This window comes from Aulonocara sp. 'chitande type north' Nkhata Bay, linkage group LG7 (assembly GCF_057382095.1).
Source record: "Aulonocara sp. 'chitande type north' Nkhata Bay isolate Kocher_YH1m ecotype deep benthic linkage group LG7, A_spYH_male_GT1.1, whole genome shotgun sequence".
In the NCBI taxonomy this organism is placed as follows: Eukaryota; Metazoa; Chordata; class Actinopteri; order Cichliformes; family Cichlidae; genus Aulonocara; species Aulonocara sp. 'chitande type north' Nkhata Bay.
In genome coordinates this window covers 48176139-48203923 of record NC_141350.1, presented here as the reverse complement: position 1 = coordinate 48203923, position 27785 = coordinate 48176139, and the positions used below count along the sequence as shown (strand labels likewise).

The following is a 27785-nucleotide window of genomic DNA, read 5'->3' as shown; positions in this document are numbered from 1 at the left end:
TATGTAGAATGGTCTGCATTTCACAGTAAAATATTCCAAATCCGGGGAACAGTGGCGGTCTACAGTCTTTGTGTTTTTGCACCAGCTGTCATTGATGTAGATGTATAAACCCCTTCCTTGGTTCTTAACGGAGTGGCCGTTCCTGTCGTGATGGTGGACCGTGCGGCTTGCTAACTCAATAGCTCAAGTCTCTGTGAGTAGTAGGATGCTGCTGTCCCGTACACACTCGCTGACTACGTCGGAGAGGAGATACTCAGCGGTGGCTTAAATGGTTGTTTCTTTAGCCGTGCGAGCGGGCCCGCCCTGCAGCCACGCTTTTGCCTCCTCTGTTTACGTTTCCTCTTTGGCTTGCCGCTGGGAAGAACCAGCCACAGAGACCCTGGAGTTCTTATTATGTCCTCCGGAATGCCGTGGAAGTGGTGATAGTCTGACGTAATGTTCCTTGCACAGCGTAATCCCAAACTCAGAAGGTCTTGACGACTGTAAGTAGACTCTACTGAGTAGACTCTACTCGATGCAGAGTAGTAAAAAACACATTCACTCACACATACACACGTAGAAAATATAAAAAATAAAGCACCGAACATGAGGCGCAGTGAGCCGCTGCGTCTGTGCCCGTCACCGTCTTTAAAAGAACACGAAGAGAGAAACGGCAATGAGACTCCTGACTAAAAATCTAAAAAGGCTTCCAAGGTTTTTTCAAATGTTACTTTGGGATAGAGTCTGCAAACTATGTTTTATGATGGGTGCTGAATGATAAGACTTGCTTCTAGACAGATTGTTGGCGATTACTGTTAAAAAACAACAACAACAATAATAACATAAAAATTATCTTATTCAACATTTTAACACGATGACTTTCAATATTAGCATTGTGTTCATATGTAATTTCTCACTTATTCTCTCGAAGACCTCTGTAAAGTCTGGTATTGACGGGGTGCTGCTGGAAACTCTAAAGTTTGAGAGACTTTTGCCTCCTCTTTGCTTTTGCTTTTTCCTCTTCATCAGCATTTTCCTTTGCTGGGAATTGGGTATCATTGTGCTCCCGTTGGTCTCCTCCAAAAAAAAGCCCACACAGCAACCTACGTTTGTCCACAGCCCGACATTCACACACAAGCCCCAATATATGCCCCATCACTTTGCACTGCCACACTGACTGGCCATAGATGTAGCCATCTGATGGCTCTGTCAACACTGACTTGTAGTGTCAGGGCTAACCCCATCTCAGACATGCATGGAGATATTTTTCTGACATTTTCAGCGGCAGATTACCCGTATCTCCTCCTCGTTTTTCCCTCCGTGCTCATGAGTTTGTCATGGATTCTGATATATAATGCAGAACCTCTGTGCTGTCAGCATCCCAGATAACAATATTTCCTTTTGCTGAACGCAATAAGTACTCCGGGTTCAGGCACATTCGTAATAGCAAATGTCATATAATAATTAAAAGTCAAAAACAATTGTCAAATAGTCAAACAGTTACTTGTTTCCTGAAGCAAACAATCTGGTGATTGAGCTCTTTTCCATATTAATGTTCCACTTCCCCCTGCTGAGAAACTGTGCTTCAGAAACGCAGGATGCTGGAGGGATGCTGAACTGCATGGTGTTAAGGTATCCCACATGGTGATCACGCCATTTTATCAAATGGAGGCAACTTGCTTAAAACAGGAATAACTCATTGTTTGAGTTGTAACAGACTGTGGACCCAGATCCAGTCACCCTTAGACCAGAAAAGTAAATTCAAACTCCAGAATGAAATCACTGAAGTTTGATCAGTGCAACTGTGTATGATGTGGGTGATGAGTTTGTGGTGTCCCTCTAACTTATATTTCCAGGATGTTGGTTTGTTTGGATGCCAAAACCGCAGTGATATATCTGATCCACCAGTCACCAACCTCGGAAATGATGAGGATCTTTCAACACACGCGCAACACTCTTAAAAGAACCATTTCTTACAGACTGTTTTAGATATGCTGGGTTTGGTGAACACAGGTGAGAACAGCGAAGCTCGAGCAAACAATTGAATCATGCTGCACACACTGATGAAGATGGGAATCCTAATGTACAAAAAAAGACTTAAGAGAGATTCTTTAAGAGTGTTAAAGGATATGCGCCTCTGTATGATGGGAGATGAGCACAGACAAAAATTCTTTTGAATCGCCAAAGGAAATAAAAATCCCTTTGAGGCCACTGGATCAGCAGTGCATGATCACCACTGGGCTGTCCTGCTTGATAATGCAGTACTGTATTTCAAACCGATGAGGGAATTCATTCCACATTGTCGCGAAATCGATCAATGTAGAGCAGTGTCACAAACCACGGAGGCCCCCCAAAATACATGTTGTGGACACTTATAAAGCAGTGGGGTACACGCCCCCCCCCCCCCCCCCCCCCCCAATGGCATCAATGACAGATTAAAAGTTGAAAGAGGTTCCAGACATTAGTCACAGTTAATCGTACATCTTGTACATCTTCAATAGCTATAAACAGACATAGAACTTCTCTTTTCTATAACACCTTCCATACAAAGTAATAAACTTCAAGCCCTCTGACTCTGGTCATCTGTTGCCAAGTAGAATAAAATATAGTGAAACTCCAAATGACACATTCCTAGATTATATGTGTTGTAAGCATGCATTGCAGTTATCCTTCTATGTTCTAGTTTCCCTCAGCATGTATCACCTGGACAGTCACGCCGGTGAAGCTTAAGACCCTTAATGAACCGAACATCAACTCAAAATAAGCACAAATATGCAATGTGTATAAAATACTTCTAACCGTACTTGTAATAAAAGTTAACATAATGGAAGGATCCTCAAATGGACATCTTCAATCAACAACTTTAATGCAATATCAATACTGTAAGAAATATTATTAAATGGAATAATGCTGTAAAGAATCTTATTAATGCAGTTATAATGATGCAGGTTATATAGCAGCAATAAAAGAATTTCTGTATCTCCACAACATGCACAATATTGGGTCTCTGTCATCACACCATAACTTTGTTATGCCATATCATCATCATCATCATCATCATCATCATCATCATCATCATCATCATCATCATCATCATCATTTATTTATATAGCACTTTAAAAACACACCTGGTAGACCAAAGTGCTGTACAATACAAATATGCATATAGTAATAAGATAGCAGAAACCAGACATAGCAATCAAGTTAATAAAACAAATGTCAGTAACCCACAGAGTTAAAAGCCAGGGAATAAAAATAGGTTTTTAATAAAGACTTAAAAACTGGCACTGATGTAGCCTGTCTAATATGGAGAGGAAGGTTATTCCAAAGCATCAGCGCTGCAACAGAGAACGCTCGGTCTCCTCTAAAGTTTCAGCCGTGACTTTGGGACCGAAAGCAGCAACAGCTCAGCTGACCGAAGGGAACGAGTGGGGACGTGGGGCTTCAACAAGTCAGACAAATAAACAGGTGCCAGACCATTTAGAGATTTAAAAACCAATAAAAGGACTTTAAACGGATTCTAAATTCAATTGGAAGCCAGTGTAGAGAGGCCAAAATCGGAGTGATGTGATCAAATTTCCTTCTCCCAGTTAAAAATCGTGCCGCAGCATTTTACATATGGAGAGATACACACATCTCTGACTCTTTCTGGGATGTTTTGAATTTTTGGAGTTGCTATTTGAACTCCTGGTAAGAAGCTGGTTTTTATAATCATGGATCGCGGATATTCATTGATGAGTTCTTGGAGTCTTCCAGCAGAAGGCAGTTTCTGAAACTCAGAAATTCGAATGAGATCCATATCAAACATAAATCTATAAAATTGAATTCAAATTTAAAATATGGTATAAAGCAGACTAAAGACAGCCGTGGCCCATATACGCATCTGAAAATCTCCCTCCAAACCTTCACTGAGGAGCCCTTTTTATGTGGCAGGTTTCCTCTGCATGCTCTGTTCTCCTCCTGCAGTCCAGAGACATACATGTTAGGTTAACTGATGACTCAGAGGTGGCAATATGTGCAGATGTGAGCTCGATGAAGCTATGAGTGAGCAGTAAACCTATAAAAATGCAAGCCCAAGTGTGTGAATTAATATTATAAATACATAAAAAGCTAACATAGCATTAGGGTTCAGGATAGGTGTGTGGGGTACAAGCCACAAAGATAATAAGTACACCTTCACCAGGTTGTCCTTGCATGACACAATGTGGTAAAACTCCTGGGATCAAATCTGAGATGCACTTTTTGTATCCATCTGTCTGCACAGTCGTGTTCAGCAAAGTCAGATTCTCTGAGCACCACAGTTCTCTTTTCCTAAGCCCTTTAAATCGTTTATCCTGACCTTTCCCATCACAGTCAAATAAAGGTGATTTGGAAAAGGTTGGACTATATTCCACCACAGCCCACTGTGTATTTGGATATGACGTCCTGGAGTGTAGTCAAGGAGAGTCCTCTAGAGGGCACACCTGTCTAACCTGTTACTTTTTATTAAAGCTGCACAAAGCTGCAAATGACCCCATAGCTTCTTTTCATTGCCTTGCAGTATTATTTTTATGGCCTATTGCACCGCAGTTGTTTTTAGTCCCCATGCTCATGCTTCAGTGTATAACATTCACAGTCACACACTGAAGCATGACAGCATTTTACCCATGATCAACATATATGTCCAAGAAACTATTTCTGTCTGTTCTGCACAACACTTACTGTCTTAAACTCTTGGTTAAATATTCAAATAGCACATATAGTTTCACAATAGATCCTCAGTTCCAAAAACATTAAGGTGAGAATCTGATTGATTTTGAAATCAGTTTTCATTCCTGCTTTTGGTTTCACAGCGCACTCCTTTGCATTGGTGCGGTTTCCTATAAAAATCCTCTGAGGTAAGAACAGTGTGACAGGAGAGCTATAAGGGTATGAAGTATGAACAATAGTCTGAATCGGCACATTAAAGTGTGCTTTCTGGATAAAAACTCTGTCGAGTAAGCGTAATCTTGGATATTCCTGTCTATTTTTGGTCCCATTTAATTTGTGTAAATTAAAATATTAATTTATGTCGCATATTCAGTCGTGCAATTTCATTTTATGGCTTTGCGTGATTGAGTTTATTATACTATTAAATACTTCATTAATATTTAAAGGCAGACTGTGGCCTGCCATACACCCAGAGCATTTTAATCTATAATTGTAATAATACAGGAAAAATTAATTAAAAAATTAAATCTCTTTTTCATTAAGTAATTTTAGGTTGATGGGAGGCTGTAGTGTCCATGTTATGCACACTCATCAGCCACACCTTGCAAGTATTGGAATGCACCCCCTCTTTCAGCCTTCAGAACTGCTTTAATTCTTCATGCTATAGATTCAGCAAGGTGCTGGAAACAGTTCTCAGAGTTACGTCCATATCGACATGACAGTGTCACACACTTGCTCCAGATACAGGCCATTTATTTACCATTTGTTGGCTGCACATCCTTGATGTCTCTTGTCCCACCAGATCGCAAAGGTGCTCTATTGGATTGGAGACTGTGGAGGCCATTGGAGTACAGTGAACTCACTGTCATGTTCAAGAAACCGGTTTAAGAAGCTTGAGCTTTGTGACGTGGTGCGTCATCAGCAGAACTCAAGACTCATCCAATCAAGGAAGTTTGTTTTGTTTATGTTTTGTTTCTCCAGCCTCCTACTGTCTGGTTTCGTGAGCTTGTGTACCAGTTTCTGTTCTAAGCTGACGGGAGTGGTCTACTGCTACTGTACCCCAGCTGCCTCAGGGTTTGGCGTGTTGTGCGTTCCAAGATGCTCTTCTGTGGTGAGTGGTTATTTGAGTCATTTTGTCTTCCTATCAGCTCAAAGCAGTCTGACCATTCTCCTCTGTCCTGAACTGGCGCTAACTGGATATCATCATTTTTCAAGCCATCCTCTGTAAACCATAGAGCTGGCTGTGTAGGAAAATCCCTGTAGATCAACAGTTCTGAAATGCTGAGACCAGCGTGACTAGCACCAACAACCATGCCAATTTTAAAGTCACTTAAATTCTGATGCTCAGTTCGAATGTCAGCAGGTTGTCTTGACTATCTCTATCTCATCTGTTGTGGATGGAGGCAGTGTGCAAAATGTGTGGTGTAACTGCTGGCCAGAGGGGCCAATATGGCAGCCTGGCTTCTGTCAGTCTGCCCCGGGGCGGCTGTGGCTACAACTGTAGCTTGCCTCCACCAGTGTGTGAATGTGAGTGTATGAATAGTGGAATTGTAAAGCGCTTTGGGTGCCTAGAAAAGCGCTATATAAAAGCAATCCATTATTATTATTATTAACTGGTCTGTGAGCCCCTCATGCTTTTGCTGTTGTTTATCCATTGGCAAGTCACAGAGAAGAGTAAAGTTATAACATGTAAAGAGCTGAGGTTGAAAAAGAGTGAAACGTGTCCACTGTATATGTATATATATAGTGGGTGCAAACACCCCATCTGGAAAGAAATGGTGTAAAATGTCTTTCCAAATGAATAGCCCTCTCCGTATGACATCCCTATGGAAATCCATAACTTAATTTTCTTGAGTTGTGGGGCATTTTACAATCCTCGTGAAGTCTGAAGTAATAAAAACGACTTTTTTTGGAAAGTTGTCTTAAGAGCAGACAAATAAGCTACTGGTAAACAGAAAACAACATTTATCCTATTAATTGTAATAAATATTTTTCCCCCACATTCTGCTTGTGACATATCTGCCCAAATCTTTAATCACAGACAGAATAGAGCAGCAATCCCAAACACCCACAGGCACATATACATGAAAACAACAAATTTGGACTGCTAGTGGCATCCTCTTACCAAAACTAAATAAAACACATTTACATTTTCCTAACGGTTCATTTCATTTTATTGAGATAGAACAACATAGTAAAAACATCATATACAGATCCCTGTACAGCACATACTCGCGTACACTAAACTGTTTAATCATACTAAACCAATGAAATGATGGCAGAGTTCATTCAAAGCCATAAAAAAAGGCATAACATGTCCACAGCTGATATTTCAAACCAATGTTTGCTTCTGCTTCGTATGCATATGTTCCCACACACATGCACTTGTTTTTAGTGAGGCATAGAAATAGTTTCACTGCCATAAACAGTTTATGATCAGCTAATTTAGAGATTTTAATGAATCATTAATGAAAGTGCTGTGGAGAAATATTAGCTTTAAAAATGATTTAAACTCATTAAATCACAAATAGCACATTGATAGAAATTAAACTTGAAAGGGTAAGAAAAAAAATTCTGGGTGATAATTGTACATAAACAGATTAATTAAAAAAAACTTTAAATATGATAAACATATGAGCAAAAGAAATAAGAAATGTAGACTATCCAAACTGCCTTACTTTCATATATACTTGAATGTTACATACAACAATATAACTCCAAATTTCAGTGTTCAGTTGTGGCTTCTGTGTTTAACTCTCCTAAAATAAAAGAGAGAAAAAATGAGATCCAATGGAGTTTGGTGTCCTTGATAGAAGTTAAATAATAAATGAATATGAATGAAAGTCTTTTGAAAAAATCCAAACCACTTTTCCTTCATGTACACTTTCAAGAAAACCTGTAGCCAGTCTGCAGATATTTTATTTTGCTTGTGGCTGTTAGTGTTTTGTTAAAACTATGAAGCAGTGTCATACTAGAACTTGTAAAGCGTTATGAAGGTCTTGCGAGCTTCCTGGTTTAGGAATTGCATGCAAGTCAGCATCTGGATCCGAATATTAGTGGGTTCCTGCTTGCAGCCTGCAACGAAAACCTGCTTTGCAACTTTAACCAACGCATAGGTGACAATTTAAAGGAAAACCCCAAAGACTTGAGCCTTCATCATGAACAGAAGAATGCAAGTCTTGTTGAAACAAAGCCGAGGTGCAATAAGGCTGTTCTGGCACCAAGTGTTTCCTTTAATTTGTCACCCGTCTGTGTGTTTGATATTGCAAGGTTAAACAAGCCATGTGTGCTAGTAAAAAGCTCAGAAAAAGGGGCTCCAGCTCAGCGTGCTTATGGAAATAAGAGTCTGACAGGTGTTTGATGAGAGCCACACCGTCTCCATTAGGCTAAAATGGAGCATGCCAAGCGCAAAGCCGCACACCATATCTGTTAGGTGGTGCTTGCCCAACAGCACCCGGGACATGCCCACTAGGAAGGCCCACAGCACCAACAGGATGCGAAGCGGCACAGCCAGCACCAAGTGGGACAGCAAGAACTTGGAGACCATGGCAGCTCGGCTGGCGTGGGCAGCGGGGAAAGAGTACACGTCCATGGCGATGCAGTCCAGGAAGCTCGGTGTCATCTCCCAGGGTCCTCTCCGTTTCACCAATCTCTGGACTCCAGCCACGGTCATCACGTCAAGGATGAGGGCTATCATGAAATAAAGAAAGCAGACAGTTAGTATGAATATGCAGTGAAAGTCAAAGAAAATGGTTAAAGGAGTACCTGACTTGAATCATGGTACAAGTAAAAGATCATCGCTTGAAACCATATTCAGAGAAGTATAGAGGTGTTACTGGTGATATGTACATTGATTTTAAGGTAAATGTGATCATTTTGTGGAAAAACAACCACTGTGAGTGGTTTTACTTTGTCTCCCCTAACTGGACATCTCTAAGGTGTGAGATGATTAATGGGGATGGATGTAGCTTTTAAAAAAAATCAAATGGACATCAACTCAATAATCAGTTTTATAAAACTATTGGTCCATTTGTTAGTCTTCACATAAAACAGAACAACTGTAGTAAATGTGTAAGTAGATATTTCGGTGACTAGTACTAACCAGCGAGTAACATTTGCTTCACATGACCAGACATTCGGAGACGCCTTTTATAACTCCACAGCACTCCTCAAAAATATTTCTACTCTGACCATCAATAAAGCCATTTAAAGCCATCTTCACACTCACTAAACCAAGCCTACGCTAAGTAACTGTCAAGTGTGTGAGGTACTAGTTATACTGCTCTAATACTTGCTATCCTAAAGGGACTGTTCTTTCAAAATCAATCTCAGCTCATTAAAGGCAATACAATGTGTCCATGCATATAAAATCAACTAAATCTGAAAAAGTTCTCTCAGAATCAGACGAATTGTTCTGCACAGTGAATTTAGTCTGTTTAAATTTTACACTCATACAGTGAATTTTTTCCCAGTTACAAGCCCTACAGGGTCTCACACGGTCTATTTGCAATTTGTGGCTTCATTGCTTTTTGGGCTTGTTACAGATTTGTTTTGGCGTAAAATAACAGGTCTCTTTTACTGAATTTTCTGAACTTTAGAAGGGGGAATTCCAGTTGCTAGGACCTCGTCTGCTGGCTCATCCACTGACTAAAGATGTTTGATCAGTGTGATGATTCCCAGCTCTTACACAGAACACCAACGATGAGTGTTAAAATATGACAGAAAATCATTTGACAGATTGAAGATGAGCCTGGAATCAAAATGCAGATAAAAAAAAGAGGAGACCTTTCATAAGCAGCCGCACTAAAACATCCACAGTACCAATGCTTGATTCTATGTCACAGACATCAAATTGGTGTCATCATTTTGTTAATGAAGCAATAATATATCCCATAATACTGACACTTAGTGTTGGTTATAGAGAAAAAAAAGTACCTCAAAGGCCTACAACTTGGAAATATCACCAATTGGGAGGTAAAATTTTGTTATAGTTAAAATAAAATGAGGCATAAGATGCCAACTGATATTGAGTAGAGGTGCAATGGAAGGACATTTGGGGTCTTTGCTGCACGGCCCCATTGTGCCATCTCAGCAGACGGGGACGGTGCTTGTAGCCAAACGGTGACGCATTGTATCGGCTGTAAGCACAAGTCTCTTTGCGACTGAGGTTCTCTAAGGTTTGCTGTCACTGCAGACAAACTAAGATTTTCTCTGTGCTCCTGCCGTGAAAGATTGTCTGCAAACCTGCGGTCAGCATTGTGGTTCGTTTTCAGAAGTACGTCATCTAAGATTTGAGGTGATGAACTTAGATTTGCCGTTTGAGGGTGGAAACTCCGATTCTAGGAAGTGTAGCAGGCGTGAGCAGACAGTAGGTCAGGCTGCTACGCGCTGCTGAGAAACAGAAGGAGTAGTCAGTCTGTCGCGTATTCTAACATACACACTGTGGTTAGTCAGCTCACATGCACTTATAGTCCTGCTCTATATACTCTACATAGATGTAAAACACAGTAATGACCACAGCAAGCCATTTTTCTATGTTTGCTGTTGTTCACATTTACTTTTCAACAAGGGAGGTTACATGTATTTATATAAGGTTTTTTGTATTGGAGGGGGCGGCATGGAGGCACAATGTTTTTTGTGCCATTTTTGCCATTATTGGAAAGTACAATGCGAGAAAGACACGAAATACAAGAACAAAGGAGCAGGGGGGTGACATATAGTGAAAGTCGAGCTGGTAATCAAACTAAGAGCTTTGGGGAATCCACCTAAACAGCTAAAAGTGGAAAGATTGTTGAAATTTCCGTTGTGAAAACCAGCGATATCTCATATTTTCATCTCAAACAGACATACCCTGCGCTGCAACACTGAGATACTTCACAAATGCTTTGTCTATATGTGTTTAACATCAAAAAACACCATTCATTTATTGCTTCTCAAAAGACAAAAAGAAGGGAAGGAGGGCTACACAGGTAAGCCCCTTGAAACATAAAGCTTAATACTGAGCTATCTGTTCCATCAAGCATGATGAAAAATTAATTAGAGACAACAGCTGGGTGAGCATGACCTAATCCTGTCTGTTTGTTACTGTCACCCTGCACACAGGCCTCGGCACAGAGAGATGGTTATTCAGAGCACACCGGACTCTCTCTCATTCATCCTTGTAATAGCAGCGAAATGGATGCTGACAATAATGTTGCAATCTTACCTGCATGCTTAACAGAACCATATAGATGATAATATAACATGAAATAAACTTGAGTACTTTAAAAGTAGAAACAAAGCCACACACACACAAACCACACCTGATAAAAATAGGAACATCCCCTCCACAGCTAAGACACGTCTCTGACATGTTTAATAGTCTTTGAGAAGGTCCCAGGTTGCGTGCGAGTAAAACAACTTAAAACCTAAAGGAGAAACATTTCTACGCTGCACAGCACCACGTGTTTGCAACAGTGGGCTGAATCAAACTAATCCCGACAGACCAGTCATGGCCGATTAGTTTCCCCGATAGATAAAAACAAAATATACTTTCAGCGAGTATTTAACATTAATTCCTCTTCCCTCTGTTGACCATGTTGGGATATTTTCTCCTGACAGACTTCAACAGACCAGAAATTATCCTGCAACCAACAAATATTGAGCAAGCACTTAGGGCAAAAAAAAAGTCCCAAACACAATTCAACAGTGTCCCAAATCCAGAGATTTAATAGCTCCCACTCAGAGCTCAATGCAGCTACAGCTACACAAGATTTGTGTTTCTGTTTGGTCTTTAATCTGTGTTTGGGACTGTGTTTATGTGTGCATGCCTGCACATGAACAAGCATACACACAGGTCCCCCAGACTTTCAGAAAATTCTGATCTGATGTAGTGAGATCAAAATTTTGCTGCAGGATAATATTAAATGTGCTGTAGTAAAGCTTTATGTAGTTACTGATGGAAACAATAACCCAGTACTGAGTCAGTAACAGGACTTGTAAGAGCAACGTGTGAACCCATTCTTAGGAACCTGGGCCTTTGCATTGTTTGTACATACTGTTCCACTGTACCATGACAACCCTGATTGGAAACATTGATAAACTGCTCATGAACACAAATAAAAACTTCAAAAGAGGATATTTGAAGGGTCTCGAATTGAAAGAACTTAATGTGAAGGACTCACTGTTGTCCAGCTTCATAGATGTGACGCATGGTCAAACTAAAAAGTCTGCTTCACTCAATGCAGCCAGGACACTGTGCTGTGGGACACTGTCACCGGTCCTCAGCCCTCCTCCTGCTCGATATCTACCCATCAGTCGTCCCGGGCTGAAGTGATGGTCCATAGCTGCCTGAGGGATCAGAGTGGTGCTGTTTCTCCACCCAGCCTGAACCTCTCCAGCTGCTACACAGCAATGCCTGATGACAACTTACTCCATGTGGACGGCCAAGCGGGTGTGGACCCAGAAACAATGCCTGATAACACTGCAGCTTTTCCACCACTGGTGGCTGATGACACCAGAGCGGCCGGCAACCCCATCATGAAGCCAAATAAACGGACCTCATCCCAGCGTAGGATGCTACAGTTACAGCATTCTCCTTTCTGGGCACAAAGTAAGGACTATGCACTTCTCTTGCGTAAGAACAAACAGCCTTAATCTGTCATGCCAAAAACTGATTTTCCCCAATTTGGCAAAAAAAAAGAAAAGAAAAGTATTTAAATTGTTGTAAATGACTTGTTGGTATATAATCTGTCTAACATATAAAGTTATTTTGGGTCACAGAGCAAATTCCTGTCACAAGACAGAAGCTGCAATCAGCTTTTGGCAAAGTGACTTTTTTCTATCCTGCATTTATCCGGGTTAAAAGTTTCACTGGCGTTAGAAATGTCCCTTTCAAGAGTGAGCCGGCCAAGAGGGCAACAAATATAAGATAATAGTTCCATAAAGATTTTCTAATTAGCCAAAAAGGACTGGATAGATTATAATGTCATGTCAGAATCATAAAGACGCTTTCAAAACAGGCAGTTTTTTAATTTTATATATAACCTCTTTCTTAATCTTGTTCACTACAGCCTATTTGCCATTATAAACAACAATATTACACATGAAAAACACAGAAACAGAAATCACTTTTTGGCATGACAGCAGCTAGTCTGGTAATGATTAGTTGTGTTTTATTTAGCAGCTCCCCTTTCAGGCCTCACCAACTGAGTATGCCGGATTGCCCTCCGGCAATCCGATCACAATTTAAAACAAAAAGACCCAGTTATAGTATTTCACCAACCTCATATTTCACTGATGCTGCTGTTTTTTTTACCAATCCCTGTAATTATAAAGGCACAGAAGCAAACTGTCTCATTTTCATCAAATTTCTACTTCCGGACTTAATCATCTAATTCCTTTGCCCTCTAAATCACAGCCCTCAAAGCCTCTAAGTCCAGCAGTTACTGCCCTTCTTAACTGCAGATCTTTAATCTTCTGCCCATTATCTGTGACCTTCTGTTCTGCTAACATGTGTGTATGTAGGAATGAATGAAAGCCTGTGGGCTTGACTCTGTGTTTGCATGTGTAACCATTTAGACTTTTTTAAGTGTTTTTATCCAAATTGTGAAGCACTTTGTAACTGTTTGTTTTAAAAAGTGCTATACATATAAAGTTGTTATTGTTATGTATGACTGCTGATTTTGCCTTTGGGGGCATGGGTCAATTTGTCCGGGCTTTCAGTACAACAAGAACTTCCTGTCTACTTCCTGTTCCAACGAATGCAGACAGATCAAAGAAAGGAAGTTTCCAGGTTGAGTTTCAGCAGATGAAGTCTCTCTTTTGCTCTTGCCACATACAGTTTAACTCTATATGCAATCAGAGGCACCTCAGACGTGGTTGGTCAGTTGATTAGTCTACTCGAACTACAAACAGAGTACAAATAGGAACCAGAAAATCTGCAGTGGAAAGAATCTTGCCCACAGATTTCAGATTCATATGTTTTAATGAAGACGGTTCAGAAGGTTCTGAGTAATCATCACTGAGTGATACAATTTGACAGAAACGTACTGCAAAAGACAACTTTTGCTTGAATGATTGACTGCTTTGACAGTATTAGACTGTGCTGTGTTACCAGTTTGATTCGAATATACTTGAAAGTTAAATCCAAACCGGAAAACTGAAGATTTACTAGATGAGAAAATGATAAAGGTTACATTGCCTGCATAGGAACCTCAATACGCAGTTGTGACTTCAGTAAAAAAAAAAACTGAGACTAGGTGATATTTTGTCTTTTTCTTTCTGAATTTGCAGGTTTTCCTCTCTGTTGCTTATTGATAACTGGGAAAAGGTATCAAATGTTGAGATTCTCATTGCTCTACTATAAAAGCAGCAGTTCAAGTAATATTAAGCAGACGTGAATCAGTCTATAAACACTTGTGAAATGTGCCTTCAGAAAATGTCACCCACACTTGTTTGTCAATAAACCCCTGCACTGGGAGGCCGAATACACTGAAACTCATTTGGCAAGCTCATTTCTGGCACAGCTGGCTGGTTTCAAGTGTGAGAAGGACAGAAGCGGGAAAGACACTGTGTCACTGTGGGTGCCAGGTATGGCTGCGTGGTGCATTTTGGGTACTGAACGACAGAGGTTGGTGAGTGTGGTGTGGCATTTACCCAGCAGCAGGTTGACTAGGACCTCCTGTCCAGCCAGGGTATTACTCCGTGTGAGACACACGATAGTGCCAATGATCCACGTGATGCCATGCCCCGTGAGAGCCAACAGGGCAACCATGGAGCGGCAGCCTCCCCAGGAGGACGACGTGTAGGCGCACACCCCCATGCGCTTGGACAGGCAGATGTCAATGGCAAGCAGGGAGTTCATTGCTATTCCTTTGAAGGAAGGGTTCAGCTGCATGCAGTCTTCCTCTGGCATTTTGGTGGACTCTCTTCTGTCCCTGCTGCCTCTGTCGGTAGGTTCTTCACTCTGCTGACTTGTTTGGTGCTTGATTTGACCCAGTCGCCTTGAGCTGCCTCGGCTCTCAGCGGGGGCCCCGCCGCTACAGAGGGGCTGATGGTTGAGGGACATAAACTCAGGTCTGCCCAGGACGCTGTTTCTCTCCCGCGCCCTGGATCTCACACTGGAGGGCATACTGGGGGTGTTGGGGCCAAGTTTTCTTCTGTGGCTATAATAACCGATTGCCAATCTCCAGAAGATAATGCAAGTGGTGCAAGACAGTGAAATGTCCCAGGATAAACCCCCCTCCCCTCCCTACACCACTCCTCCCCCACCTCCTGTGGCCTTAATAGATATATTTAGACACGCTGGAATGCACGTTGTCTGTGGTGTTTATGCCATGCGGGGAGGAAGAGTGTATTGAATAGCATCTGCTCCGTCCAATCCAGAGAAACACGATCTAAAGCACGGAGATAAAAATTACAACATGAACATTTCGTTACGCACCGATACACCACTAACAGGTGCCTCACTGCGCGTGCTTTTGGTGGAAATCAAGCTCAGTGCAAATTTAAAACAAAAGAAGAAAGAAAAACACTGTGTAAAGAGACACGGCGTTGTCATCTTACCGAGCGAAGAAGGGAGAGCACGGGAGCGCGCACATCTCTCTAAATCCTCTCCGATATACAGAGAGGACGTTCACGTATATAAAGCGATCCGCGCAAAATCAGAGGAAAGTTGACAATCACCAAACCGTCGACAAGAAAAGGGAAAAGACAAGGCAGCGCAGCGCAGGCAGTGTAGCGTTTGATTGTTCCTGGCGGATTTGACGTAGCTTACGCACGATTCCCGATTCAGCCTGGGCGCTGCGCTCCAGCGCCAACAGCGGAGTTCTCCAAGGTGCTTAAACAGACAGCGCCAGGACTCACAGAAACCCCGCATTCGGCTTTATTACACACAAAGACAGGGGGCAGGGCTTATGGAGGGCCACGGAAACAATTTCAAATGTTCAGAAATGGTTAAAAAAAAAAGAGAAAAGAAAAGAAAAAGCGATGAGCACACAACCTACATTTTTACAGAATTTATCGCACCGATCAGACCATTTGTTGTCTGCTACTGCCACACTACAGCAAAATACATAAATAAATCAAAATTTATCAATCATTTATAATTTATTTAAAGCTGACTGTGATCCACTGATTAGTCAGTGGAAAGACATTTCCAAAAACCCCACAAAGATGATTTCATTTGTCTGTGTCCAAATTTTCAATACCACCCAAAGAGAGCGGACACGCGTCTTAAGTTACCTGTGGGGGCTCTTTTAGGCTCTCAAAAATCACTTACTAATTATATGTTATCAGTTATAATTATAACCTTCTCAAAATGAGGGACCTTTAGCCTCCATTTCCCAGCATGCTTGCAACACTCGCAGAGCGGAAGTGTCGTCAGGAAGACTACTAAAAGCTGCTTCCCAGGCAGCTCAGATAGACCAATGCGTGTCGGGGTGAACCTGCCGAGGCAGAGATGGGACGAGCGCGGAGAAATGACAGCTTGTGCAGGAATTTAGGCTGAACTGCAGCCCATCTCTCGGAGCACTGCAGCTGTCCGCTCGGTCGAACTATGTAACAGTTGGAATTTCTTCCATCAGAGCTGCATTATACATATTTTGTATCTATATATTATTATTATTATTTTTATTCAGTTTGACACCTGATCCCGTGGAATGGTCGCAAAAGTTGACCCGGCGCCGTCCTTTTGGATGTTGCGGTGCTCAGTCTCAAACTCGACCAGACTGTCAGCGCTCGGAGAAATGCTACCTCTGTTAACGGGACGCTGAAATTGTTTGCAATTGGAAGGAAAAGGGAGAGAAGGGGACGAAGAAATAAATAACGGGATCGGTTGTGGAAGGAGATAACGGAATTACCTCTGTGACCGGAGAACTGTGCGAGCCGCCGTTTACGCTGAATTTCTCCAGGATTTCGCCCCAAACAATTCAGTGGAGACTTTCCAGTGAATTGTTTTATAGGTAGACTTTCTTTCTTCTTCTTTTTTTTTTTGCATGTTGCTTTGTCGGCTTTAAAAACGGGAAAGAAAAAAACAGACCTCAGTTCGTAATTGTACTGCCAGAACCTCTGTTTCGCAGATGTAGCGTTCAATGGTACTTTTCCTTATGAGAAACTGAAGCCAATATTTTAAGTTTGGTGGAACATTTTACGCTTTTGTTAAACGGACTTTCGGCTGCTCCGCGTTACACTAGAGGCATTTTAAACTGTGGGCGTCCACTCTTGAAAACCTCCAATATTTGTGATTAGGATTCTCGTCACCAGCTGGACGCAGTCACAGGGTTATATCTTTTGAGTGCACACGCAAAGGAGAATCTGATGCCAAGCTGTAACACAAGTAGTTTTTTTTTTTTTTGCGTGTGTTAATTATTTAGCTCATACATGCCACGAACCTTTCCAAATGGACCCACTTTGCCCAAAGGCCAGAACTTTGTGTGGCAGTGTCTTGTAACTTTGGCAGCATGAAAACATCTGCGCTCGGATAAGAACATTTCTGGTGCCAGAGCCTGTTTTGGTGAAGCTGCGTTCACGCACTGGGAAGCATTCGCTCTGTTGTGAAGATTTTCTAGGCCTGCCTTCTTTTGTAGTTTTGGATAAAAGAAAAAGAATGCATGGCTTTTCGTGAGAAACATTGCTTCATATAAATACTTTCTTTGTGCTGGTAAACCATGTTTTCTTCTCTCTGTTGGGGAAACATGATGTGGAACCAACTGTGGTGATCGTTTGCTTGTTTCCATGCGTCTTTCCTTTCCTCCAGACTGCTGGACGTTCTTGTGGACTGTGTTGCTATTTAATGCAATGGGCTGCATCCAGAGTATCAGATGTAAGCCCAAGAGTTTCCGAGACAGCATCGTCATCCTGGAGCTGAACGCTACTATCGACTCCAACCCCACCAGCATCGACGAGACATCCGGCGTGGTCTTGCGCTACCGGACGCCGCACTTTCGAGCGAACGCCCGAATACTGGTGCCACCAGTAGCAGCTAAGGAGACGTGGACCATCGGCTGGATCCAAGCCTGCAACCACATGGAGTTCTTTAACACGTATGGGGACAAAGGAATGTGAGTATCCTCGGGTCTTGTTGTTGCTTGGTCAGGTGTAAGGGATGACAGCGCGTTGAACGCATGTGGATGAGATTCAAATATGAAAAAAAGAAAAATCACCTTTGACATCATTCCAGCTGATGAATAAATATGTCATTTGAGTTAGTTTGCAAGTGGCATTTTTTGCTATTGACACTTTTGGTCAATATTGGCTCTTCTACTTTTAATTAAATGAATTTTATTCCAGTTAGCCAACTGTGAGCTTGGTTTCCAAAAACTATTCAGATTATTTTGCCATTCTAGATTTAATCCACGACAAACCCCAAAGAAAGTATCTAATGCTCACAAATGTTAAGGAACTAAATGTGCTTTCTAATGTACGACCCCAACACAGGGAAACAATCACAGCTTCACTACTTGTCTTAGTTCTGAGCAAGTTCTGAGCAAAAGCTCAGAACTTGAAACTATTTAGCTCACAGATGTGACAAAGAGAAGTTAAAATTTAAGAGACTTAAAGCTGACACTGTTATAACAACTTTTTGGGAGTGCTTACATCTTGAAAATGTGAAGAGTCCAAGTAGGAAGACTTTAATTGGATCAAAAAATCTGCCAGGAACAGTTACTGAAAGGACGTCTAGGTAAAAGGTTTAACAAGTTTAACATAAGCAAATGAGCTTGAGTTCTTTAAGTACGGGCAAAGACGAGTAGCAGAAAGAGTCAGTGCCAGCCACCCAACAGAGCCAGAACCTTAATTCCTGTGTAATTTATGGTTTAAATTGTAAGAATATCTCAGTTTCTGGTTTATATTGCAAATAATGCTAAAATTACTTCTTAGAGGAAATATTTCACAGTAGTGAAACTAGCCTACAGTTGCATGTGGTTCTCCCAGTTCAGCAAGGGCACACGTGTGTGTCATGCAAGCGGAACGTCACATATTAGCATCAGTTTTAAAGAACTTAAAAGATAACTGTGAGTGTGTTTTAATAATCAATAGCTTGACTGTCCCCACAACACATGGGCTTTAAGCATATGCTTGCAGGCTGCAAACACCTTCAAGAGCTTACACGTGTTTGAGTGCGGGACACTGATGAGAAATAATAGTTGCTGTAACCTTTCTGATGCCCCCTCCTTGGAGTGGAGTTATTTTTTCATCAGTCGTTATTAATAAAGCAAACATGAACAAATGCTGCTTTTAACTGTGCTCATCTCACCCAGGGACTATAAAAAGGTCTAGCTCGCTCTTTAATTAATAAAGTTCTATCTAATCTAATCTAATCTAATTTCCTTTATTTCTCAGAACGAGTGTTTACATACGTAGGGTTTGTCTTGTATCATGTGATAGGCAAATGCAAGTTGATCCGTGTGCTTTATCTGTAGACACGGCAGCAGAGGATGTTTGGGTGCTGCACGACTAAGATTAGAGTCCCGTCCCGGACACCCCACACCCCAGTATGGGCCTGTATGACACAGAGAGAGGGACAGAGCCCAATTACTTTCTGAAACTCAGTGTCACTGGGTCTTATTGGCCCTTTTATCTGGCTAGATTTTACACTTTCCATCTTTTGTCAAGTTCTTTTTTTTTTTTTTTAGATAATGGTATACAAATACATGCTGAGAAGAAAACCCACATTCAAAACCATGCATGCATTTAAAAATGCTGAACTTGAAAAAGACGTTTTTCGCAATACACCAGTAATGAGAATGAAACATAGATGAAATGCAAATACATGTATGATCATTTAAACTAGCACCTGTAACTATCTGGTTACGCAGCATATAAGTGGTGGTATTGTACCCCTGTGTTTGTCACCTCCCACCATAAAAAGACAAAAACATAGACACTATAAGCTCGCTGTCACCAACGCCACGTTCCCGAAACAGACAGAAAACAAAATAAATGACGCTGAAGACAAACTGATGGCATTATGCTTTTCTCAAATTTTCCATAGCTGTTGAGATAATATCATTTTGGTAAATTTTGTTTTTGACATTACTGGTAATGTCTGATATCATGACTATATATAATTCCACTTACCACATTTTTTAGTCTTCTCAGAAACCACATAAGGGTACACTCACAACCATTTCATTAGTTCTACTATGCTAGTACCAGCTTGGACGCATTTTGCCTTCAGGATTGGATTGGATTCAAATTCTGACCCTCCTACCCAAATGTTGCAAAGAAATCGAGGCTCATCAGTTCAGGCAATGTTTCTCCAATCTTCTATTGTCCAGTTTTGGTGAGCCTCAGTTAGAAGTTAACAGGAATGGCACCTGGTGTGGTCTTGGCTGCTGTAACCCATTGCTGTCCATGTTCAACCTGTTGTGCATTAAGAGATGCTCTTCTGCAAACCATGATTGTATCAAGTGGTTATTTCATTTACTATGGCCTTCCTATCAGCTCAAAGCAGTCTGGCTATTCTTCCAAACTCTGGAATCAAAGAGACAAGTTCGCTCACTGCTTTTCCTTTTTTTCTCAGACCATTATCAATAAATCCTCAGACCAGCCCATCTGGCACCAACAACCATGCCATGTTTAAAGTCTTCAACGTGACTTAAATCACTTTTCTTTCTCTTTCTGTTGCTCACTTTGAACTTTAGCAGATTGTGTTGACCATGTCTACGCACCTAAAAACACAGAGTTGGTTCTGTGTGGTTAACTGTTAGATATTTGCGTTAATGATCAGTTGAACTGGTGTACCTGATGAAGTGGCCAGTGAGTGTGTAGTAAATGCACTCTTGACTTGAATTACCCTACATGACTGTAACAGATATGGTATATGTATATATAGCACTGCGCTGTATATAGGGGTGTTAGAATGTGCGCACCCAGATGTACAGCAGTGTTTACAGAGGGAAAATCCTTGAATCTCGTGCATTCGAACATTGACTTTAAATCATTGTCCAGTGTTAGGAACGCTAAGCATTTCTTTCCTGCAAAGACAAACAATGAAAGAAAAGGCTATTCCTTATGTACATTTTTAAAGGCACACTTAGGTTGTAAGAGATGAGTCTGCTACCGCTGCTGAGACTCTCATACTAAGTAGCTCCTTTGATGCTAATAAAACTTCAGTGTACTGTAATTGGACAGAACAGCCGAGGATGGTAATGCTGCTGATTTCTCTGCTGGCTTTGGATGATGTGCTCGGGATTCTGTTTGCATCCATCACTTCTTCTCCCCCGTGCACCCATGGGCTTTTAACGAGGTGCAGTTTATCGAGTTTGAACAGTTTGTGTGTATTCAGAAAAAAAACATAACAGACATGCACAAAGAAAACAAAAAAAAAATCCAATTTATTATAGCTACGTCTTGAAAGAAATCGTATCCCTGTTGAATATAGAACATAACAGTCATGGGAGGAACATTTATTTTCACAGAAAACGGTGAAGCTCGATGATACAATTATCTTGTTGATTGCTCTGACACCCTGTTGTCTTTACTTTTGTTCCTAGTCTTCAGTCTCCGTGGGGGAGGGGGGGAAAAGAAGCATTTCCTGGGCGTCTTTATCATTTCTTTCTTTCTTTCTTTCTTTCTTTCTTTCTTTTTAAAAAATCAAACAGACTGCTTTCCAAACTATTTGCCCGCAACATGCAAACGAGTGTGAGAGCAAAGGTGCAAAAACAGGAAATAAGCAATTCCACTGCTTGCTTTTGTTCGCAGTTGTGATGGGACCTTTTCAGTGCATGGACAAATCCTCAAAAAAGCTTATTTAAAATCCTTTCTTTCGGCATAAAGCTTCAACTTTTCATATATAATTCAGTTTTAAATAGATTCTTATTTAGAACACATTTTGGTAGGCAGCTTTCAGTTTTGACATGCAGCGTACGAGGCCTAAGACCGGAAGAATTCTAGGTGAGAGGGAATCACAACTATCTTTATGACAGCAGCGGTTACAGGTTTTTTTAAGACTTGCCACATGAGCTAAACTACCTCTTCTGTAACATCACACAATTCATTCATTAGAGGTGAATGAACCAGATGTCATTTACTGCATACTCAAAGTGGGGGTTTTTGCAAAGAATTTGTCATACAGTTAAACTCAGTATCTTGGTCAAGTTGCTCAATTTTCCACTGATCCATTTCTTTAAAAGTTTTTTTTATTGCCCTTCTATCACCACGCATTCAGTATTTCTGTAATACTTTTAGCCATTTACACCTTTTTAGCCATTTTCTCAGACATGGATTAGGCCTAAGGCTAGACTGAACGTTTAAATCCAGCGAGCTTCTCCTTTGAAACGAAGTTTTTAGTCTAACACTCATCTCAATCTATGTCTGGGAAACAGAGTCTGTCTTTATTCACGCTAACTCTGAGAGTTACATGTTAAAACTTTTCTGCTTTCCAAATACAGATGATAATTTAGATATTTGTATCTATGGTCTTGCACACTTAACATTATACAGAAACTGACATGCTCACAAGTCACGGTGTAAAAAATGGCCTAGCAGCTCTTTAAAAAAGAATGAAGAAAAAAAGAGTGGGTGAATCATTTTAGCGTGTCTGCGGTTGTGTCACAAACACGACCTATGGGAGGCCATTTGCTTGTGACAAAGCAGGCAGTGAAGGCGCAAACAGGAAGTAAGCCCTATCTCTGCAGTGCTTTCCCCAGGCGTGATCAAAGTTCCTCAGCGTGTAGATGAGCCCGCAGCTCTAGGTTAATCCTCCTCCGATACATGTGCTCTTTTTACACTCAATGAAACACAAGCTTGAGGTTTACCGTAAATCATACAGTCATAAATGATGAATTGGAAGAATTTTCAACAGAAGGTGTCAAATAATTTGAATTGAGGAAATGTGTGAGTTCATGACAAAATGGAGAGTTGCTACAAAATGTTTGGGAGGCATCGTATTAGAGGATGAAGGGATCCTTCAGAACAGAAATGCACATTTGCACACAGACACACACGGGCCTGCTATTAGCATGCCTGACATGCTAATCTCACCAACCCCCCTGGGTGAATTCATAAATCACAATGTGAGGCCAGGCGTAGCAGGCTAGTAAGTCATGCGGGCTGGTGATCGCACTGTTATCTCTGTTCTGCTGAGCCTCGGTTTCTTTGAACGAAAGGTAATCTTTTTCCTGCTGCGGGCGGAAAGTCGATAGGTGGACAGAGCAGAGGTGCAGGGTCGCTTAAGTCGTTCGGTGTCGCCCGCTGTGCATGTCAAAATATTTCATCACTGTATTGGGTTCCAGCTCAGCAGGACGTTACTGCTGGAAGCATCCAACTGTGAGACTTTGATCCAATTTACTGTTCCTGTCCTGTGTTTGGTAGATAGACCGAAAAATCTATCAACTGAGGAGGCCACACTTGTGGTTCCATTTATTATGTATTTACTGTTCTTCATCATTTTTATCAGTGTTTTAAAGGGGTCAAATGACCTAAGATAAAAGGTCAGATTACTGTGCTGCGTCTTTCATACCCTGTTAAGCATTATTATATAACATTTTACATGTGCTTACATCCAGTTTTCCCTTCAAAAACAAATGATTTTAAATAAAGGATCAGTGTCTGTGAATCCTCATCTGTGCTTCCTTTCAACTTCCAGGTCAAGTTGGGAACTCCCTGATCTACGTGACAGCAAGATCCAGGCCATCAGCGACTCAGACGGCGTCAACTACCCGTGGTACGGAAACACTACTGAAACCTGCACCGTCATAGGCCCCACCAAGAAGGACAGCAAATTCGTAGTCAGTATGAATGACAATTTTTACCCCAGCGTGACTTGGGGAGTGCCCGTCAGCGACAGCAATGTGCCTCAGCTCAGCAGCATCTTCCGCGACCAGAGCTTCACGACTTGGCTCGTGGCCATCAATCAGGCCACCTCAGAGACGCTGGTCCTGCAGACGATCCGCTGGAGGATGCGGCTTGACATAAAAGTGGACCCGGAGAAGCCGCTGGGTCAAAGGGCCGTTCTGAAAGAGCCCGTGGCCCAGGTACAGCCACAGATTCTGGGAAAGAATGAGCCCATCCCCCCCAACGCCATGGTCAAGCCCAATGCCAACGACGCCCAGGTGCTGATGTGGCGGCCAAAGACTGGTGACCCTGTGGTGGTCATCCCACCTAAATACTGACCTGTTTTCCCTCTGACTTTCACTGACTGGCCTTGGATACCTTAACAGTATCATCTTCTTTAGTTTCTTTCTTTTACTCCTGCTCCTCACCAGCTCTCACTGCTTTAACTCTTCTTTTTTTCTGTCTCTATATTCTCTCATGTTTGAAAATGAAACCAGCTCTCAGAAAACAAAACAAAAGACCAGCTGTTGCTTTGAGCTACGGGCTTGAACACTTTCTAAAGGCACTTTTGAAACCGGAGAAAATGCAACTATTCTACCTTCAGACTTGGTCGGGTCTCACTGTGCTAAACTGCAAAAACGAAAGAGAGCATTTGTTTTGTTTTTTTACAGTACTGTATAATTGTTTGAGCCAACCGACGTAGGGTTTGGGAGTCCAGGGCAGATTGAAGTTTTTCTATGACCGTGCGTGTGCAGGTGGATATGCACAAAGGTCATGAACAAGCATCAGTTGTGTTTTGTTTTGTTTTTTTAATTTATGGACTGGAAGAGAAGCGTATTTAATTGTATTTGATGTTATTGCTGTGTTCTCTACATGACACATTGCATTGGGTGACATACTAGATTTTAGTACTTTTTAAAGAAAAAAACAAACATGCAAGACATTCAATCCATGCTGCCTTACATTACATTGCTTTCCACTGCGAACTTCTTAGCCTTAAACAAAGTGCAATGCAGTATGTGGTAAACTCATGCCCGTTCCTTCCAGACTGTTGGCGCTGGCACGTGTGGGTTTAGGACAGGAACCACAGCACTGAGGAAAAACTCGGGTTTCAGATCTTGGCTTCTGGGTTTCATTTACCTGCTGAATCTATTGTCTTAACAAACGCAACTGGCATTATGCACAGACACAGTTACACAACTGAGCTAACTAGCTGAGCTGTGTTTCAAGTGCTTTATGCAAGAGAGGAGATGCTCTGTGCAGATGGACATACAGAGAGGCGAGTCTCATCAGCAGCCCTCAGCACACACACATAAACACAAAAACATGCAATAACAACTTGAGCATAAAAAAAACTCCACAGCTGACCTCATTTCACTTATTTTACTCAAACCTTTACTGTTTTAGCAAAGTAGCAGAAAACAAGTTCTCTTTTCTCGATATTACGCCATCTCAGGGCCCCTTGTTACTTCCTTCCCTTCTCGAATCTTTTTTTTCCACCCATCCTGTCTCGCCTCCTCCTTATCACATTGCTCACATTGAGCAATCAATATCTGTTATAAATAAGAAGGGAAATATTTTTTAATAAGTGGTCAATGAAAACAGCAGTCTGTCTTTTATTTTTTGCTCCTGCAATCTTTTTGTCATCGCATTTTTATTGCTGCTGCCATTAATTTGCCTTCCATCTAATTTAATCCAATCATTTGTCTTCTATGTTAACAGATTTTTCTGTTTGTTTCCCCCCCGTCCCTCACCCTCAATCACTTTTAATCTTTATCTACCACCAGTGCTCCTCCTCCCACTCGCTCACTTGTTCACTTCCTCTCTGCCTCTTTTATTTATTTTTTTCATCTGCTGTCGAGGCTGCAAAAGCAGAGCAGGAGGCATGCGAGTTCGATGCTCAGTTGGCATATAGATGACCCACTTCTCCTTAGCTCTCTCCTCGCTGCAGAAATGTGGGGCCCGTGTTTTTTTTATTTCACCGCTGGTGCACGACCCCCCCCCACACACACACACACACACACATAAGGAAGTGGCTCTGGTCAGCTAAAGATCGACGGTCGATGAAACGATGCGTATTTAAGTGCTAATCTTTGAGAAGGGCTTTGGTGGTGAACTGAAACTGCTTGCAAAAGCGTGAAGAAACAGGCTAAATTTGGCAATAAGGGAGGAGGGGGACAGGGGTCATTTACTTATCAATGGTATCCCAAATATACTATGGGTTGTGTAGACAGTTTTTCACTTCCAGTTGTTCGAAGCATCTTGCAATTTCCTTCCGCCCCTCCCCAGTCTGTGTGTGTTCAGCGCCAACTAAAGAAATCATCTGCATTCAAGTCTGATCTGCTCGTGCATTTCACAAAGGTCACTGGGCTGCTGTTTCAGAGTCCAAGCATCATACGCTGTATACCACCAGACTTGGTTCGGTCCTTCAGTGGCCCTACATCAGCCACTTTCACTGAGAAAGCAGGCACACACAAACGTAAATAATCACGATCTGTTCCACATAGGAGTGGAGTTTAATTAAGGTGACGGGTAACATCTGCGTTTACCTCGAGCAAAGAGCAGGCGGCTGGGTGGAGGGGTGGGGAGCGGGGGACGCTGAATGTGAAGGTGACAACAAACCGGATCCAACTTAGATCTTTGCAGCAGCTTAAAAATAACGCTGGCATTTTCAGAGAACTTGGATGTCAAGTTGCTTCAGCTTGTGGCTTGTAGTGAAGGTGATGCCGCTCATGCTGCGAACCCACCGACCTCTCTCGGGCAATAAGCGGCCCGTCTGCTCCGCGGAAAGCCGCGCGATGACCGGTGGACACCGTGGATCGTACTCAAGTTGGACCACGTGTAATGTAATTAAGTGCTGACACACAGTCACTGACTTTCAGTGTGTGCGTGTGCTTTAATTCCCGCTGGGAGGATTTAGGCAAGATGAGGAGTTTCACTCGTGCTTATGCTGTTGTTGAGTCATGACCCTCCCTGTCTTTCTCTCTCTAGTCACCCATCTCACTCACACACATAAGCAGAGGGCAGGGAAGGTTGTGTCCTTGTCATAAAATGAGCTTGCCCTCACAAACACACAAAATCACCCCGAGGCGAAGGGACCAGCCTGGCTTGGTATCTGTTTGTCACAGCAGTGTCACATTGGCAGTGAGAACTCATTTATCAGCCCGGCACGTGGACCGTCTGAACACATGCACAAGCCATATTCAGCAGCATGCCTGTTTACTAGAAAACAGGAAATGCTTCGCAGCATGTAAACATTGTATTGTAATTGTATTGTATTAAGATCCGAGAGAATTAAAGTACTGGGCTCACCAAGTGGGTGCCTGCCAGCTATCAACAGCATTTATGTAATACTGAAGGCAAAGGGCACCAATTGTCTTCTGTGTGTGTCTCAATCTTTTGAGCTTTGTGTAGATGAAAATGTGTGTTTTGTGTTTGTGCGGAAACTTCAAAAATGCTGTATGTGCTTCCTTGACTAAGCCACAGAAAAACAAAACCACAATGTTGTACTTTTGCTGTACAAATAGTGAAAAAACAAAGGTGCCAAAATTGGACAAAGCCAAAACTATGCATTGTTTTTAGAGACATGTGAACTCAAAAAGCTCTTGGCACTTAGTGACAGACCTGTTTCTTTGGTTGTTTTTTTATTGAATGCACGTTTGTATTTCCAGAGAAACATTATGAATATAGCCATGCTAGTAGGGCTGTGCCAAGTGAGTGTTTCCTCTCCTAAACCCACACCCTTTACAGTTCCTGTGAGGACTGCTAGCTTTGTTTCATTTCCTTATTTAGTTATCTAGTGAACTAAATTCAAATTGAGTTCACACTCAGGACCACCTGCCTTCATTTTCCGGCTTTTACTTTTGGCCATACCCCACGAAAGTTAGTATTCCACAGGTGCTGCTCCATTGTGCTGTTCTCCTCGTGTCAGCGATTATAAGTCGTCATTTTAAATGTAGCCCAAAAGATAATAGGAGCAACTAAGTGTGTCCCTCCTTTCTTTTTGGTTTGTTTTCTGGAAATACAGCACTGAAACAGTTCAGGCCGAATGTGTTTTTTGGGAATTTTTTTCTGTTCCACTTTGATTTTTACACCAATACTTGAAAATGGGTCAGTTCTGGTAAAATATTTAAAACTGTGAAAATGCACACCACTGGGGAAACAAACCCTCAGAAAATAAAAATAAAAATATATATATATAATATAAAGAGGTCTTTTTCATGCCTAATAAAATGTAGAAATATTATGCACAGTCTGGCTTTTTTTTTTTTATTTACACATGCTATTCGTTACCTGCAGATGTTGAAAACTTATTTGCAAATTATAATCTTTATATACATTTTAATTCAGTGAGGAATCCT

The 27785-nt window shown here is 41.7% G+C and overlaps 2 protein-coding genes across 5 annotated transcripts; one reads left to right on the top strand and one right to left on the bottom strand.

Moving 5' to 3' along the window:
• On the top strand, positions 1–27785 carry fam78ab (family with sequence similarity 78 member Ab). 4 transcript variants are annotated; one of them, XM_086300901.1, is made up of 5 exons: positions 1–193; positions 5650–5779; positions 11895–12259; positions 17405–17708; positions 23237–27785. In XM_086300901.1, exons 3-5 carry the CDS (start codon positions 11983–11985, stop codon positions 23760–23762), a joined length of 1107 nt encoding a protein of 368 aa, XP_086157027.1. In that variant the 5' UTR covers positions 1–193; positions 5650–5779; positions 11895–11982; the 3' UTR covers positions 23763–27785. The 4 variants fall into 4 exon arrangements, with proteins under 4 accessions (XP_086157027.1, XP_086157026.1, XP_086157028.1 ...); XM_086300900.1 differs by having other exon boundaries at positions 1–482; XM_086300902.1 differs by lacking the exon at positions 11895–12259 and having other exon boundaries at positions 1–482.
• On the bottom strand, positions 6677–15669 carry LOC147326036 (inactive phospholipid phosphatase 7-like). The gene is made up of 3 exons (XM_086300904.1): positions 15214–15669; positions 14305–15044; positions 6677–8358 (listed from the first exon to the last, which is right to left on the bottom strand). Exons 2-3 carry the CDS (start codon positions 14777–14779, stop codon positions 7970–7972), a joined length of 864 nt encoding a protein of 287 aa, XP_086157030.1. The 5' UTR covers positions 14780–15044; positions 15214–15669; the 3' UTR covers positions 6677–7969.

Bases quoted from the DNA above. Each gene is read 5' to 3' on its own strand.
- fam78ab (XM_086300901.1), top strand. From the start codon at position 11,983: ATGGTCCATAGCTGCCTGAGGGATCAGAGTGGTGCTGTTTCTCCACCC. The intron at 12,260-17,404 runs GTAAGGACTATG...CCTTTCCTCCAG, and splicing joins TTCTCCTTTCTGGGCACAAA to ACTGCTGGACGTTCTTGTGG. The intron at 17,709-23,236 runs GTGAGTATCCTC...TTCAACTTCCAG, and splicing joins ACGTATGGGGACAAAGGAAT to GTCAAGTTGGGAACTCCCTG.
- LOC147326036 (XM_086300904.1), bottom strand. From the start codon at position 14,779: ATGCCCTCCAGTGTGAGATCCAGGGCGCGGGAGAGAAACAGCGTCCTG. The intron at 8,359-14,304 runs GTAAATGCCACA...ATTTCATGATAG, and splicing joins CCTAGTCAACCTGCTGCTGG to CCCTCATCCTTGACGTGATG.